General features: G+C 39.3%; 1 protein-coding gene across 1 annotated transcript; it reads left to right on the plus strand.

The window, feature by feature from the left end:
• Positions 1-4,608: 4,608 nt before the first annotated feature.
• LOC120668488 lies at positions 4,609-5,695 on the plus strand. Its single transcript, XM_039948210.1, has one exon. It carries the CDS (start codon positions 4,910-4,912, stop codon positions 5,393-5,395), a length of 486 nt encoding a protein of 161 aa, XP_039804144.1. The 5' UTR covers positions 4,609-4,909; the 3' UTR covers positions 5,396-5,695.
• The last annotated feature ends 12,877 nt before the right edge of the window (positions 5,696-18,572 follow it).

An 18,572-nucleotide genomic window follows, 5' to 3' on the forward strand; every position in this document is an offset into this window, starting at 1 on the left:
TTTCTGAAACTTTACGTACCTTGTCTTCAAGTCTTGCTCGTTCTGATCAAGGTACTTGCCATCAATATCCCGTCCAGTGGGTGATGCGATACCTTCACCTGCAAACCATATGAAAATCATGAGATATAAGGATGTACGCTCATAGGTATCATTGCAATGAAAGAAAACTTACCCCACTTTTGTGTCTCCCTGACCGCACTGATAAAGTATGGACTGTCAGCCTGTCTTCCAGGAACTCCTGCAATATGGAAAAACTTTGACCAAGCTTTACCAATAGCTTCCTTTGCGTTCTTACCCTTCTGCGTCCAGGAGCCTGTATCAATCCTTGGTTGCATCATTCCTCTTCTCCCACCAGCTGCCAAGTTATAGTCCTCCACCACAGGACTTTCCCTCTGCGAAGTGGACCTTCGAAACATCCTCTGCATAACATTCCCCCTCGTCGAACCACTACCTCCTCCACGCTCATATGCACCTCCTCTCTGTTCCACCCCCCGTCGGAACTCTGCTTCCGCTCTTGATAGATCCATGGCACGCTGCACCTGAGCTTCCTCATCTTCTTCATCACCGGGATAGTTTCCCTCCGCTGCAGCCTTCTCCCGTCTCAACCTCTCTCGAGCCCGGTCAGCAGTTGCCTTCTTTGCCCTATCCAACTCACGCTGAAAGAAGTCCCGCACATCAGGTGGCACATTCCTGCAATGGACCACCTCCGCCCCGCGCCCAGCCAAATGTTGTTTCAATCTAGTCGCACCACCTCCTCCTTTCTGCGTACGACAATAGTTGCATCGCCATCCGGGATAAAGATTTTCCCCGTGTTCCCATACAACATCTCTGCTTGCCATTGTCTATCTGCATACATGGACAACAAAAATATATCATCTAATATTCTAACTCCTAAGTCATAGTGTCTAAAATCATCTAAATACACCTAAATCCTAAAACATTCTAAATCCTAAAACATCCTAAATCCTAAATATTACCTACATTCTAAATATACCTAAGTCATACACCTAAATCCTAAAAAAAATCATCTAAAATCATCTAGGGAAAAAACCTCACCTGCCGGCGGCTTACCGTCGCTCGTGGCGGTTTACCGCCTAGCCGGGCCGGTAAACCGGCCTCCACGGGCGGCTAACCGGTGGATCCGGTGGCGGCCCGGCTTACCGGTGCTGGGGCCGGTTAGCCGCTCTCAGGAGCCGGCTGGCCGGGTCAGGGCGGCGGACGGAGGGTGCTGGCGGCGGACAGGGGTTCCTAGGGGGCGAGAGGAGCGGACGAGGGGTTGCTGAGGCTGCGGGACGGTTGGGGATAGGTTAAATACGATGTGCCGCGCGATGGGCCTTAATGGGCCGTCGTTTTTTTTCTTTTTCTTTTTTGATTTAACTTATAAATTCCGCAAACCATACTAAATGAACGAATTTTTGAGAAAATTTTACACCATTAGATTCATCACACCTTGAAATATTTTTAGGAATTTTTTGGGAATTTTTCATTTTTTTGAATTCAAATTCAAAATTTGAATTTGGACCGGTTGGGAACCGGTCCGAACCGGAACCGGTCCGGACCGGTTTGACCGGTTACCGGTCAAACCGGACCGGTTCCCAACGGTAAGGTTAACCATGGTTCACACTATAAAATTTTATCGAAATTGACTGAAATTTGTTGGAGATGACTCAGTACGACTGGCAGCTACTCTGTGCAAAGCAGCGTGGCTAGAAGTACACGTGGGCTCCACATCAAGAGCCGGACCCTACAATTAAAATCTCGCGTTCACACTATAAAATTTTATCGAAATTGACTGAAATTTGTTGGAGATGACTCAGTATAACTGGCAGCTACTCTGTGCAAAGTTGCGTGGCTAGAACTACACGTGGGCTCCACATCAAGAGCCGGACCCTGGAATTAAAACCTTGCGTTCACACTATAAAATTTTATCGAAATTGACTGAAATTTTTAGAGATGAGTCAATATGACTGACAGATACTCTGTGCAAAATAGTGTGGCTAGACATATATGTGGTCCCCACATTAAGTGTAGAACCACTAAATTTCTCTGCATAGTAGAACCCATGGGTTTTTATGGGTTACCCGCTTATAATGGGGCGGGTTGGTTAGAGTTGAGAAATTAACTAATTGGGTTGGGTTGGGTTGGGTTGGGTATCTATATATGTTAATTTTGGGTGGGGTTGGGTATGGTGCGGGTTCCAACCCATTAGCAGGGCTATTCCTAATGCAATTAATTATAGGAGACGTGATAAATTGTCGTTCTTTCAATACCCATTGACTAAAAAATACGTGACTCGTAAGGCAAGTCTCAATGCACAGTGGTACAATTGCACAACTCCTCATGAAATTCTCACTGAGACTAGTCTAACTTGCAACAACTAGACATGATCTTTGAGTCTAGAAGCCCGAGATAGATAGTTATTTTTGGGTACCGTGGCATCAAAATGGTTCATCCACTATTAAAAAAGAGTTTGTAGAGGTGGTTGAAAAGGCATTTGTAGGGAGTGGGTGTGGTACCCGCTCCTTTTCACAACTAGAAATAGATGTTTGCATGAGCGGGTAATGTGTGTCCACCTCTGCAAATGTATTTGTAAGGGTGGATCGTCATGGTCTACACGCCCTAAAAATCAATTTATAGGGGCCGGCTAGACCATGATCCGCTCCTACAAATATTTTTCAAAAATAAAAAATAGAAAAAAACTCAAAAAATAAGAAAATAAGAAATATCCTAGCCAACCGGCCACCACCACAAACCACTCTATTATCGATGTACAATTTTTTCAATAGAATATGTACACTTGCGTAAACAAGGTTCAAACCACTTATCTCCATCCTCTCCACCACACTACTACAAAGTCACTTATGATTCTATGACGTATGATATTTTTTATTAACTCTGCAATTAATTGGTAGGAGCCGTTGATGGCAATCCATTTTCAGGGGTGGGTGATGCAATAACCAGCATCTAAATTTTTATTTATTTATTTCAAAAATTCATTTAAATCTTTATATATAGTAGAATAAATAAAAAAGTAAAACTTCTAAACTATGATTATTGTAAACTATAGATAGAAAAATATATACCAAGTATATTTCAGTGTATATAAAGATTAGGATTGTAAAATCTTAAAGTATGACCTGAGTTGTATGAAATACTATATGGTCATAGGCTCATAATCATGTATAGGGCACGACTATTAAATGATCTTGTGATCCTAAACGGTCTTAAATGTATAATAAGAGCTCTTTAACAATGATTGTAAAGTACCGATTGATACTTTCACGTACTTTTACCTTGAACTTTTTTCTAGCCATTGATCTATGAAAAGTATTTATAAAAATTAAATTAAATTGGTACTCGATCCCACTTTTGGTACTTGTTCCCACATTTTGAAAGTATCAGTTACTTTATCATAGATACTGTCTACCTTCACCACCGTAGAATTTTATCAGATGGACGGCTCCTATTTTTTTCAATCATTGTAAAATTTCTCATATAATTGTAAACTATAAATTTTAGATCTTACCACTACAACTTTGATATGGAACTACTCTACATACGAGGTTGTTTGAAGAAAAATTAAAACTTCTAGATTTTAATTTAGAGAACTTATAATACTTTTTTGGACTATTATATGAATTTGAATGAAAGGGTTATCAACTATAAAATTTTAGGTCTGGTCAATCTCTGCAATTTTGGTATAAAGTTCTACTTCATCTGAGATCATGTAAAAAGTTAATATTTTTTTTGTGTGAGACTATTTCTAAGGTGGATCATGTCATCACATCCTAGAAATGCATTTCTAGGGGTGGGTCATGCCATCACCAGCCTCTGGACATGGCTACTATTTCCAGGCTTGGCTATCACCCACCTCTAAAAACAACGACTATTTCCAAGGGTGGGTAATGGCATCAGGGGCGTGTTGCTGCGGGGGTCGGCCAACCCCGATGGATTTACAAAATCAGTGAGAATCACTGTTCTGTAGTGTTTCTTAAAAGTAAAGACCCCAACAGGAAAAATGAAAGACCTTGGCAACACTTTCACCAGGCTGCGTTCTTGATCGCATCACCTGCCCCTGAAAATGGGGGATCATTTCCAAGGATGGGTGATGCCATGATCTGTCCTTAAAATGCTTTTTTAGAGGTAGGTGAATTGCTACAGTAACCTCACTCCATTCGTAGGAGAAGGTTATTTTTTTAGCTTCTCCTAGAAAAGTGGGATGTCCTTGCAAATCTTCTTTTTGTAGTAGTCATTATTTCGAATAATGAAAAGTCTTTACATGCAAGATACCGTGACTGGCATGAAGCATGGGTAAAGTAGTGTTGGATCGGACGTATGATAGGTATTCTATAGGAATGATCATCGTCCACGTAAACTGGTGGACTGTAAATGGACGATCGAGACCATAACGCAAGAAGCATGCTGTCATGACTTGACATGAAGCATGACCGTTCAAGGTATAATTGAGTGCATATTTCAGCATGCTGTCATGACTGACATGAAGCATGGGAATTATCTTAATAACTTGCATCACCGTTCAACAAATTATCTTTGAATTTACCGATTAATATGCGACACAAGAAAATTTCATACTGTAGTGAACTGTTTTATGCACGCGAAAATATCTATCCCCGATTTTGACTGGCATTGAAGGCAGACGTCGCTCTCTTGCTCGGTTGCTTGGTGTTCCAACTGCTGTTGCTTGCCTTGTTGGGTAAGAGCTTCCCTCCCTGCAACCTATCATCTCCTCCGTGACGAAACCCAAATCTAGCCATCCTCAATAATAATAATAATAAGTTAATAATCCATATGCAATGCACAAATAAGTAGCAGCTCCAAGGTGCATTACAATATTCAAGCACACACATCAGTAACTGGCTCAGACAGATAGAGAACTAATCTCCCCTCAATGATCCTCGGAGCTCCCACCGCTCATCACGTCCTTCACCACCTTCCCGTCCGGCCCCCGGGACCGGGTCCGGGCTACCGCGGCGGCAGGCGGCTCCTCTCCACGGCGGCACACGCCGCCGCGCGGCGTGACGACGATGCCACCGCCGGCGGCGCAGAGCCGGCGCAGGGCTCGTCGTCGGGGCCGGAGAGCCTGAGGTTGACGGCGCTGGCGACGACGGACACCATGGCGGCGCCGGCGGGGTTGCTCCCGTTGTGCAAGGACTACAGCCACACGCTGTTCCGGTCGGAGTGCCTGGAGGTGCTGGGCATGGTGGACCTCGAGTCGCTTCGGAGGCGGCCGCGGATCACCGTGGGGGTGACGGTGAAGGCCTCCGTGGTGCTCCCGGTGCTGGTGGTCCTCGCCGTCCTCTACCTCACGGACATGGCCAAGGGGGTCGTCGATTGGACGCACCACCTCGAGGGCGAGGACGTGAAGGGGGACTAGTTAGCGCAGGGACGATGGGATTGTCCCTGTCGCACACAATGAACTTCCATCAGCTCCGCATTCAGATATCTGCTTCTCCATTCTATTCTTTCTGTTATGGAACAAGCAGTTACATTAGTGATTAATTAGGATGTCCTTATATGTAAATTGTAATTACAGATAATTACAACAAGGGGATCCCACCACCCCGAAAGGATGCCTCCAACGGGTCACTCCGAAGGGGTGTCTCCAAGGGGTCATCCTGTCTGTTCGGTGGGTATATATTATACACATCAATGAGAATCAATCCTTCCCATTCTACTCTTCTTCTAACACGTTATCGGACGCGTTGCTTTCGCTGAGAAGAAAGGCCGACGCACTATTCCCTGGAGTAGTGGTTGGTGCTGTGGTTTAAGAACTCAACGAGAAGAATAGAGAGAGGCCTGGGGCCCTCGGCATACAGCGGCCATCGACGACGGCGGCAGCGGAGGCACCCGCGGGGTTCTCGGTGCCCGTCCCTCCTCCACAGGGGCGGTGCAGTGCCAAGAACGGCAACACACGGGCGCTCCTTCACGACGGCCCTCTGCAGCGGCGAACGGCGTTCGCGCGCGGACCTAGCAGGCCCAAGCAGGCCAACAGGCTTAGCCGAGTCCCTCTCTATCTCCAGTAATTTTGCAATTAGACCTCTCGATATTTATATATTTATATGTTTAAAAAATATTCAGTTCTACTTATTTATATTAGAGGTGTTAGATTATTCTGTTTTAACTCCTAGACTAGATAAAACACTGCAATATATTGCATTTATAATTGATGCTATAAATGCTTGTTTTAAACTTTGTGTTTAAATGCCTTTTGATGCAAATTATTTGCCTAGTGCAAATAGATGAATTTTTAAGACCTACTAGTCTTTATAAATTGCATCATAATATAATATATTGTAGTTGTTTCACTATGTTAATATTTTTAGACATATTTTTTCCGTGTCTATGACTCTCTACTTTAGTCATAGATTTTATCAGTATGATAGAGTTTTTACTCCTATACATGGTTTGTTTCTAAGATCAGAAATTTATTCATGTCTATATATACATAGTTTGTCAATTTATTGTTTAGAAATTAATTTTAAATTGCAACAAAACTAGATCCTCTTAATTAATTGATAGTTACTTAAGCATGGATTGTTTTAGGTTCATATGAGCCTAATCGAAAAAGGCAATATGGTAGGAAAACCATTTTTACTAGTAAGGCTAACATAGGAAGTGGATTTTTGCTTTAGACCTACGGGATTTTGCATAAATTATGCCACTGCCCAAGTATAGCACTTTGTGCTTTGTTACTATTTGGATATTGTCATTGTAATATATTTATAGTTTGATTATATTATATTATATTATATTACAATGTTATCTTGATTCTATTATATTTTTGAAATATGTGGTGCACCCAATCCCCCTTTGCACCACATACGTATTACATTTGTGACTTCAATAAATATTTTTTTGGCTATGTTGGTGCACCCAAACCCCCTATTTTTGCACCAACACATAGGTTACATTTGTAATTATATAATAGAATCGTGGTATGTTGGTGCACCCAAACCACACTTTTGCACCACATACAAGTTAAATTTGCTAGTGACTTAGTTGCAATTTAACTAAGTCATGAATATCATTAAAATTTGCAATATACATATCTTGATTATTTTGATTAATTAACACAAGGTAATGGAGACAATGGCATTGGCTGTGTTTAATTCCTTATGAATTATCCTGCCTTGAGACCGTGCCATAGCAGTGATCTATTCACCTGTTACTGAGATGTCTACATCTTGTTTCTCTTAAACTTGATGATTACCTACTATGTGTTTTTAATCAAAATAAAGGTTTTGGATTGCTCTTTGTCATCATATTGTTTTATTATTACACAAGGTAGTAGAGTCCTAAGAAAAGGCTGAGTTTAATTCTTTGTGAATTGTTCTGCCCAGAGACCTTGCTTAGTGAAAGTGATCGGGTGCTCTAGCCTAAGAGGGGGAGGGGGTGAATTAGGCACTAATAAAAACTTAGACCTATGGCTCCAACTAGTTTGCACAAAACTTAAACTAAAACATGCTATCTAGATGTGCAACTAGGTTGTTCTAGTGTGAAACCCCTATCCCAAAAGAGTTTAGCAACCTATAGCCTTTCCTATCAAGAAACTATTCTATGAAAGTAAAGGCACACAAATTGCTAGTATGAAATGCGGAAGCTTAAAGAGCGGGATAGGAGATAGCAAACTCTTGACGCGGGTGTTTATCCCGTGGTTCGGTTAGCCACAAAGGCACACCTACATCCACGTTGTTGTAGCACTCACTAAGAGTATTGCTACTCGGCCACCAAGTCTCTTCCGTGAACACAATCACGGTCACCTTGGCCCCGGGTTCCACTAAGGAGCTTCTCCACAAAGGATGGGGGTCTCCGCGTCCCCCGCACAAAGATGTCGTCGCAGTTCCACACCAAGTCGGAGGGTCGATGACGTTGCCGGCAAGCTTCAAAGCTCCAAGGTACCGGCGCACCAAGCTCTTGTTTTGGTTCACTAGAGAACCACAGCACAAAGGCTCAAGGCCTTGCAATCTCACTCACTAAGAGCTAATCCTTTACACAACACTCTCAAAGTGTGCTAAGGGCTAAGGATATGATCTTGATGCTCTTGTATGGCTTGGAGATGTTCTTGGGTGTGTGTGGGATGTCCAGTAACTCCAGCAAACTTCAAATGGCTGGGGGATGCCATATATATAGGCCTCCAAGTCGTGGAGCCGTTGCTCCAACGGTCAGCAAAATTCTGCGTACCATCGGATGAACCAATGCCTCTGTCTGGGTAGCGTCGATTCATCCGGTCACTCATAAGACCCGAAGTAGCCGTTGAACTCCTAACAGCTGACACAGTGACCACCGGTTCAACCGATGCTTAGCCGTCGGTTAATCCGGTCACTCACAGCTCTCAACTCTTCTGCTGACATCATTACACCGATGGTATGCACCGATGCTTCACCGGTTCAACCGGTGCTGAAGAATCTTCTCCTGGGCGCTTGCCATCGTCTCTGGAACATAGTATGCCCAATGCACCGATGCCTTTCGTGGATCCGTCGGTTCAACCGGTGCCTCACAGACTTGCATCAAAAGCCAGGCCATCGGATCATCCGACAACCATTGGATGCACCGATGCCTATAGCATCGGTTCTTCCGGTGCTACTAAAGTATCTCTGTCTTGATTTCTTCGACTTGGATTTCTTCACGGTCTCTTCAAAATCATATTAGTCCCATTGATTGCGTTGTCATTCGATCACCAAAATCACTCGAAATGGCATAAATGGTGCCATGTTCGTTTCACTTAGGCATCAATTTACATTGCCTACTATAAAGATCTACTCCATGTTTCTGACATAGAGATTATTTGTCTTGTGTATCAACAAAATTTATGATGATTCGTTGTATGGTCTACACATTTATATGGTTACCTACAATGATCCAAAACTATAATAAGATATACAATTATAAAATATTGCATTTGATATTACAATATCACCATAGTGATTTGAGTTTACCTTAGGTGTAAATTCATTAAATCAATGATTTGTCACATGTTTTGGATATTGACTTCTGAGGAGTCTATTGAACTCGCTCTTGATGGCATCAATATCCCACATGGACAATGGACATTAATTAGTTTTATCTCATAGACTAATAAAAAAATTAATGACCCTCAATTAGGGGTCGTTTATTATAGATCAAAGAAAATTGTGCCTTATTGTTATTAATACACAATATCCATAAAGATTATTGATAAAAATATCTTATGGAAGGAAAACTTGATCTATATAAAGCATCAATAAGGGATAAAACAGGAGCTACGACATACAGGGTTTTTAATCCTACACTTGAAGCTCTCTAGAAAATTGATTGTTTTTACTGGATCTTATAAGATCGCATAACAAACAATTCTATTTTTCTCATAAGAGAACCTAAAATTCATGGACAACAAGATCATCGATTATAATTTGAATGACTTGATTCGAGATTTAGAATAATCTCATGGTCCATCGAAATATGTTGTAACACTTGTTGTCAATGCATAACTATCGTGAGTATCAGATTTGATACTCGACAATATTTATGGATTTCTATATATTTGACAAGAATTTCATTAATTTCTTGTCATATATAGATTATACGGAAATCATTCCAATGTGGAATGATATATGCCTAGTGGAAATTTGTACCACAAACTATATAATTACGGTAACAAAATATTTCTTGTTCTTATGACAAGAAGAGGGAATAATTTTGGCTATCGCTGATGGATGCAATGATAGTTTGGTCGACTCTTCTCCACTATCATTCTTCCTAAGGATATGAGTAAACAATTGAGAACATTTAATTATGTCCTAATTCAACTCATATTTTACTAAAGTATAGAGATATCCATATGTGTTTTTAGGGAAACACAAAAAGATAACTTTGGATATGGCATATAAGTAATGAGATGGATCTCATTTTGGTTGTATTATGCATACAACCATCCCGTACAATATGTTGCGTATTAGAATTTTTCACATTGTTGATCCATTCATGATTTGGAAGGATCAACTTGCCCATCCAAAGGGATGCATGAAAAATTAATAGCAATTTTTTTGGTCATAATTTTCCCACAGTATGGATACGGTAAGTACCAAAGGGACACAAATTTTAAGACCGTCTTATCTTAAAATTAGATTAACCTTCTTAGATTCCTTGATCATATCCAAAAGAATATGTATGAGTCCGATACAAAGATTGTATGGACAGTTCAGGCATTTCATGGTTGTATAGATACATCTATGAGATGATCTAGAGTGTGTAAAGTTTACACACTCAGCCATGCATTTGGTAGATAATGCCTCTTGTTATGAGCATTATCCCGAATACTACTGAGCTTTTATATCTACAATGACGATTGTTTGGTATAACAAAATTTTAGTTACATATTCAAAAGGATAAATTAGAATCTAGAAGTATGGCATTAAGTCATAGTAGGACCATTATTAGTAAATTACTATTGCCAACTTCGTATTGGAGTCAGGTGGACTTACACACCCCTGACTTATGATTAACTGCATATCCCCCATATGCATTTAGTATGTAGAGATCTATGAAGATTTTCTATTTGCGTAAGATTGAGTTACGTTGTATACGTACCACTCTCACCACTGCAGCATACATTGATGGGTTCACACAGGAAACTGGGGATCAATCTAAGATTTCAAATCTCCGTCGATTGTTCAATATCTAGATCTCTTAGAGAGGATCTATTTACAACTGGTATGCTGGATTTTAGTATAAATGAGCTTTTCCAGGCATTAGGGGGATATTAGAAGTACCATATATAATGCCCGGAAAATATTTGAATGCATGAAACATTTCAAGCTCAGGATCACGTACTAAATTAACTGAACTTTGAGTTCAAAGAATTATTGATTTGCATAGTATTGCAAATAAACTGCCACATGCATTTACTAATCATTAATCTGATACAAGTATGTGCCAGAAAGAGTAGTGGTACTAAGTAAAACCACTCAACTCCCAATTGTAAATAAGAGGGGGAGAAGTATGGCCATAAAGAAGGATTATTCATGCTAGCAATAGAAGACTTTTCTTCTAAAGTAGTAAATGCAACTCAACTTTGGTTGAAAGAAACTTAGAGGACATTTTATGTCTTGTGGATATTTATAATCCACAACCCAGCTCAGAGGTGCACCAAAATACTAATGCTGGGATATCGGAAAGCCCTGACTCTCGTTTAAGGAAGTCACGATGAGTCATTTAGGGTTCATTTTTAGGTTTTGATAACCGGAGAATTATTTCATGTAAAGACTACATGTATCGATACAAACTTCTCTGAATAAATTGTATACATTATTCAAATTTATCCAGTTAATAAGACCATGGCAGAGTGCTTTGTCACTCTTACTGGAGCTTGTTGAGTAAAGTTATACATACAGAGATAGTCTTGCTCACCAGAAGAGAGGTGTTTTTGGTAGCAAAGCCAACACCTAGATGTACCTTTACTATGGGTACAAAAGTGTTTTCATCCTAGAATGGATTGAGAACAATGAGGTGATGAGATTAAAGCAAGACTAGTAGCACAAGGGGTTTACGCAAAGCCCGGAGCATTGATTTTCAATACAGGTTATTCCCCATAGTAAATTATAAATTTCCGATACTAACTTTTGACTGGCAGTACAAAGACATCTATCTTTACAGTTGATAGTTGATAGATGTAGTGATTACATATGATCACTTGATTCAGTATATTGTGAAACTTCCGGGAAGGAGTTCACATACCAATAGTTACTTATATATAAAATCGCAACATATACAGTGCATTTCTTAAGTCGATATATGACTTAAAGAAGTTAAGTCAAATTTGGTACAATCGACTTTTTATGTATTTCTTAAATTGAAGGGATCAATGATTGATTACACGTGGTGTTCATTTCAGAATCCTTAATTGGATTTTCTAGTATTATATGATCATCAATAATCTTGACATCATTGGTAATGAACACTTGTCAAGAACACGTTGTAATCTAAAGACGGAGGTTACAGATAGAAGATAACAGTCTAAACCAAAATTTTATTTTGTGTTTAGAATCCAAGTATCTTCTCCCAGGTTTTTATAGTAAAGCTATCTATATCCACATCATATTGAATCAATTAATATGAAAGGGAATCCTATGGTGGTTCTACATCATGATAGAGAAACATATAAGAGGAGATTGTTTTATGCTATAGTGATTGAATTAAGATAATGGGACATGTGGTCCATTATCTCTGTGCTATTTATGCGCTAATACATATATTGCAAAAGTTCCCGGCCGGATATTGTCTTTGCAATAATTTGCTATCTAATAGCAGCGCTATTCTACCTAAGGTTGGTAGATTGAAGTTAAAGAATATCTTTGATATCTTAAAATAGCACAAATGGACTTGGTATAATCCATGATCCGATTACATGGATATTATGATTCTGGTTATCCATAAGATCCCAAAAATTCCAGATCATTAAAATAAGCTTTACAGTAATATGGAAAGACCATTCTGTAATAGTCTTTAAGTAGACATTTAATGGTTAGTTCCACTAATCATTCTGATATTGTTTTGTACAAGGCTATACATGAATGTGTATAGCTTGACAGAATGATATATCACATACTGAAGATATGTGGTATCGATTTTATTGAATCAAATGTCATTATCTATAAAGGTAATGCAGCTTGTGTTGTGTAGATGGATACAAGTTATACTTAATGCAATATTTTGCATTAAGATGGTTTTGTTCTATAGGTCATATGGTCATATGAATATTTGCAAACTAAGTACTTGTGATAATCTCGAAGAGATATTCACAAAGGTCTACTATACTCCACATCTCATATGTGTAGAATACATTGGTACGAAAAGTTTGCAAGTTTCAGGGGGGGAGTCTCTCGTCTCTCTGATTAATAACTTGTTGAAAATATCATATTGCACTCTTTTCTTTGTATGAGTTTTTCTCTTTGGGTTTCTCATATAAAGTTTTTAATGAGGCAATATCGACACAAGACTATGTCATATCATCCATTTTTACCAAAGGGGTTTTTGGTGGATGATATTGGGACATATGACACATTGTACTCTTTTCTTTATGTGAGTTTTTTTTTGAGGTTTCTCATATAAAGTTTTTGATGAGGCAATGTCAACATAAAGTTATATGCTATTTCATCTAGTTTTTCCCACCGGGGTTTTTGGAAGATGATATTTGAAGCATATTGACCATAGGGTCAAGGTGTTATTAGACTAAGACTTTGGGTTATCTCAAGGGTCTACTGACATTGGTTATTGTATATTATGGTGTTTCTTCTTATTTTCCCACTGGGTTTTAAGGAGTTTTGCCTGGTATACCGGTATTACTTTGGTTTTTCCCACAAGGTTTTCCAAAGATTCTCCTCACATTTTTCCTGAAAGGTTTTTGGGGAGTTATATATTATATCGCATCTCCTAATTTTTCCCATAGGGTTTTTAAGGAGTTATAAGATTGATTACAAGTCATTCAATTGATTACAAGACCACAAGAAGGAGCTAATTGATCAAGGGGGAGTGTTATGGAACAAGCAGTTACATTAGTGATCAATTAGGATGTCCTTATATGTAAATAGTAATACAGATAATTACAACAAGGGGATCCCACCACCACGAAAGGATGCCTCCAAGGGTCACTCCGAAGGGGTGTCTCCAAGGGGTCATCCTGGCTGTTCGGTGGGTATATATTGTACACAACACATCAATGAGAATCAATCCTTCCCATTCTACTATTCTTCTAACACTTTCAATTTCTTTCAGAACAAGTGTACATATAAGCAGATTTTACGGTTATATTGAAAATGTAAATTTGCTTTATATTAGTACTCCCTTTGTTTCGTTTTTAATATAGTTACTATATATAGGTGTTCTGAATACACGGGCAAGGTTTTTTTAATATAGTAAGGTGCAGCTTTGACCATAACCCTTTTTTTATCAGGCTCAGTAGTCAGTTCAGTTCCGTCTCTCTTTCCTCTGCATGCAAACCATTTTTTTATTGGGTTTGGTGTACGAACCGAAAGCGTTTGATCTTGCTGTCTGATACCACAGTTCAATTGCTACAGGACATGTGCTCTATTCATTTTGCATGGATCAGAGTTTTGAATTCTGGGTTCACTAGAACTGCAGCTGCTCATGGAATTGAGTGCGGCCTTCTTCTGCTTGGCTACGCATCTGCGCTTGATTGGACATCGTTGAGCAGCTAGTGCCGGTATGGCGGCTAGGATTTTTTGTAATGGATTTATGGAGAAAGCAAAATGTTGTACGAGAAAGTTGCCACTCTCTGCTATTGATGCGTTACATCAGCTATAAGTTAAAAAAAAATAAGTTAAAATTTTTGATAGTTGATAAACTTGAAAGATTGATTACATGAGCACTGAGTTGCATAATTAGTTTGCGCATTCAAATCTTTCGTGGATTATAAAGTTAGTACTACATATCAATATATGAAGACCTTTTCAAGAGAAGTATTAGGCTCAAAGATTAGTCAACAAGACAAACAAGAATGGAGAGAACTAATTAACAACAGTTTAACTTGATAGTGCCGTAACATACTTTTGTCCTATCCAAAATATAAATATATTTAGGATTCATATCATGTAAAAAATTGAAAAGGTAAGGTTGATGTTTGTTGGATTTATCCTGAAAAATGATATGAGGCACTGCTCAATAGTTAATCAGCATTCAACTTAACCGGAATATATATGCCTACTTAATTTTACTGAATATAACTGAATAAGAGCGAGGAAAAGATTGGCCCTTGCACATGCTCAGTTATTCATACATCTAAGGCTCTAAGTGTTTGGTTTAATTTCATTAGACTCTTGAATTTACACAAATTAACTCACCTACTGCCACCAGGAACTTGCACTTTACCAACCTCATATACCTCCCCGCCTATCTCAATAGAATCAAAATTGGAGGAGCTAGGCAAGACGTAATGTGTTTTGCAGAATTTTTTTTAGTCCATCACATTTAGGCAGTTACTAATAAGTATATGTTACCTTTCATGGTACTTACCTCAAATATCTCTAGATATATATTAAGTTGCACATAACTACACTTCTGTATTTTGCCATAAGACAGCGGCAATGAACCATGCGAAGACAAAACTTCAGTTGAGGCCTAGTAAAAAAATAAATACTTGTGTCATGTCCTTCCAGCTAGTGTATTCAAATTTCTTACTTGACATTAATAAAGTTGATGCTTTAACACTGGAAATTTTTAACTTTCCTATTTGACACTGAGTTGAACTTTCATTTCCAATTTGACACTTCCATCAATTCCGTTAGTTATCTCACATAAACAGTAACTTGTGGACTTTCTCCTCTCTCTTCCTTTGCCGAAACAATTATTAAATCACCTAAAAATTCAAGAAATTTTTTAGGGGTATAACAAAATGGAGACGAATCCATTTCGTAAAAAACACATATGCAAAATTAAAAATCTTAAACATTAAAAAATCACCAAAATATGCTACTTTTTAAGTCTACCTACATTTTTAGGGCACAACATTACTTTAAAAAATTTATTAAATATACATAATAATCCTATAATGGCATTTTTTATCATACACTACTTAGAGAATCTTGAAGTTATTCAAAAAAAATTTGGTTAAACAAATTTAAATTTGTTTTGTTTAAGAGGTTCAAATTTTCTTTGCACTTATGATATAATGTATTTTATGAATTAGTTTATCCCACTATATGAATATTAGGTATTTTTGCATAATTGATGGTTAGTATTTTTTTATCCTAAAAATTTGGATAATTTTTGAAAGTAGCCCACTTTGGAGAATGTAGTTTTTTAAGATCTTAAATTCTACATATGTGTTTTTATACAAAAATGGGTTCTTCTCCATCCTTTATATTCTCAAAAAGTTTCATGAATTTTGAATGTAATTTGATAGTTCTTTTAGTTTAGAAAATAGAGAGCAGAACCCATACGTTGCCAGGGGCGGGCCCAAGATTTGGGCTCTGGGTATTCAAAATTTTTAAAGGGCCAAATTTTTTTGGCACCCGGTATGCTGGTATGCCACTACGCAGATGTGCGCCGCCTACGCAGCTGCGCCGGGCCGCCCTACACCGCGCGCTAGGTTGCCGCCTCTACCCGCCCACGAACACATTACTGAGGACAACGTGCATGCCCCGCGCTTCATCACCGGCTAGGGAGGCGGTGGACACGTGGCTCTTGTACGGGCTGCAGCGCAGCTCGCACCAAGCCACTACCAACCCCTCATGGCGGCGGTGGCAGAGGTGTCGAGGCCGCATGGTTGGCTGTGGCGGGGGCGGAGATAGCGTCTGTGGCGGCGGCGGCGCTCCACTCGGTGCTGTCGCGCACGCAGCAGGCTGCGGCGCAGGTGGGTCGCGTACCAGGGTCTGTGCGCATGACGGCAGTTAGCAAGACCAAGCCGGTGCCCGTCATCCGCGGCGTCTACGACGCGAGCCACCACTGCTTGGGCGAGAGCTACCACTGCTTGGGCGAGAGCTACTTCCAAGAGCTCATCGACAAGGCACCCAGGTTGGCTTGCATTGCTCACGACTCCAACAGCAAAATCTTGCCTTCGGTCTCCTCGCTATGGGAATTGCCGGTTAGAACATTGAATCAGAGTCAGCAACTTGTTAATTATGCTTGGTGCTAAGACCTCGTAATTGTGTCTTTGGTACGGGGCCGGCGATCGAGCTCCGTCGTGAGACTGGAAGGGGGATTGGCCCTTGGGGAAACCAGTGTGATAACTTATTTTTGGGCCTTGGGGTATGTGGGCCGGTGGTGGAGGAGGGAAGTTGGGCTGCTGAAGTTTTTTGGGCTGAAAGAGAGATTGAGACTCTAGTAGTTTGGTTTGTTGGGTTATTTTTGCTTTTTTGAATCATATACATAGAGTATACTCTATATATATAGCAAATTTTTGTCTAAAAATAATGGGTATTCAGTTGAATACCTTTGAATTCAATGGGGCCCGCCCCTGTAACGTTGCTATTAGTCTGAGTTAGCTGGCCGAACACACGGATGTGTCAAATAAGTAATGAATGTTTAACTCAGTATCAAATAGGGAAGCTAAATTTTTAGTGTCAAATAAGGAATTCTCAACTTTAGTGGTGTCCAAAGAGAATCAAAATTGGAGGAGCTAGGCAATATCTAATGTGTTTTACAGATTTTTTTTAGTTCATCACATCTATGCATTTACTAATAAGTATATGTTACCTTTCATCGTCCTTACCTTCAATATATTTAGACATATATTCAAGTTGCACATAACCATGTGAAAACAAAACTTGAGTTGAAGCCTAGTAAAAAATAAATACTTGTGTCATGTCCTTCCAGCAAGCTAGTGTATTCAAATTGTGCATAACTGCACTTCTGTATATGGGCAGAAGTAACAATGATTTAGCCGTGTACTCCCCTCCGTTCCAATATACACAGTACAACTCAGATACTCATAACAACTCATAACACGCATACTCACCCCTATGAATGAACGATCGCAAACCTTACTTTTACGAGCATATTCGAAGACTGAGCCGATAAATTCTCGAGATTAATAAAATCACCACAAACGTCTCGCTATAAACAAGAATGTTGCCTACCACTAAAAGCACAACGTCGTTAAATTCTAAAATATTCGTTCCCATAGGAAGTCGAACTCAAGACATGAAGTGCTACTAAGACTCTTGTAACCACTACGCTACATCACGAAATTAAATACTTTTAATGTTACCATCAATAAAAAGAAAACTACAAAATTGGTAAATAAGAATAATGTTAACTTATTCATCATGAAATTTAGTTGCCATAATATGTAACTTTTATATTTGAAATTAATTATTTTTAGAGATATTGTTGATAAAATAATAACATTTAATTTAGGATAACTTAATCGCAGCTATGTTCTGGAACAAAGAGAATATCAGCAAACTTCTACTAAGATCAGTTAAACGTTGTTTTTGTCGGGTTGTTATTTCAAGTACTTCAACTTTTGGACATGCGTTCAAGTTTTATAGAACTGCACTTGCGGGTAAGGCTGTTCGGCTGATCAAATAAATAGTGTTCGGCTGGTAGAATGAATAGTATTAGAAAATAAGCTGAGACAAGTCGAAACAAGCCAAAATTTGTATAGCCGAACAACCTAAATCATGGCTTTACTGACAAGAATATAGGGAAGAACACCTAAATCATGGCTCTATATTTACAAAGTATACTAACATATAATAGTTTAAAATTTCGTAATAGCGTTCCTTGCAAGAGGAAAAAAGAAAAATCATAATCACAATTCACACACGAGCCCGGAGGCAAAGGCTTCGTTTCACTTTCAGGCGTTCCATTATTTGCCGCCTGTCCCTGACGGACTCTGACAAGCGGGCCCACGGAAAGCCGCATAATTTGGGGCAGAGTACAAGAGAGTACCCATGAGAATTCCAACAGCTAGGCGCAGCAATAAATAGCTTCCAAAAAATGACATGACCGCATCATGTGAACGAGACGGGAAAAAGAAGCGATTTTCCTTGACAAAAAAATTAAAAAGAAGCCCACTCGTCAGTTCATGTGAACGCTGACGGAAAGGTAAATAT

The sequence above is a fragment of the Panicum virgatum genome, chromosome 4N (assembly GCF_016808335.1).
Source record: "Panicum virgatum strain AP13 chromosome 4N, P.virgatum_v5, whole genome shotgun sequence".
Classification (NCBI taxonomy): domain Eukaryota; kingdom Viridiplantae; phylum Streptophyta; class Magnoliopsida; order Poales; family Poaceae; genus Panicum; species Panicum virgatum.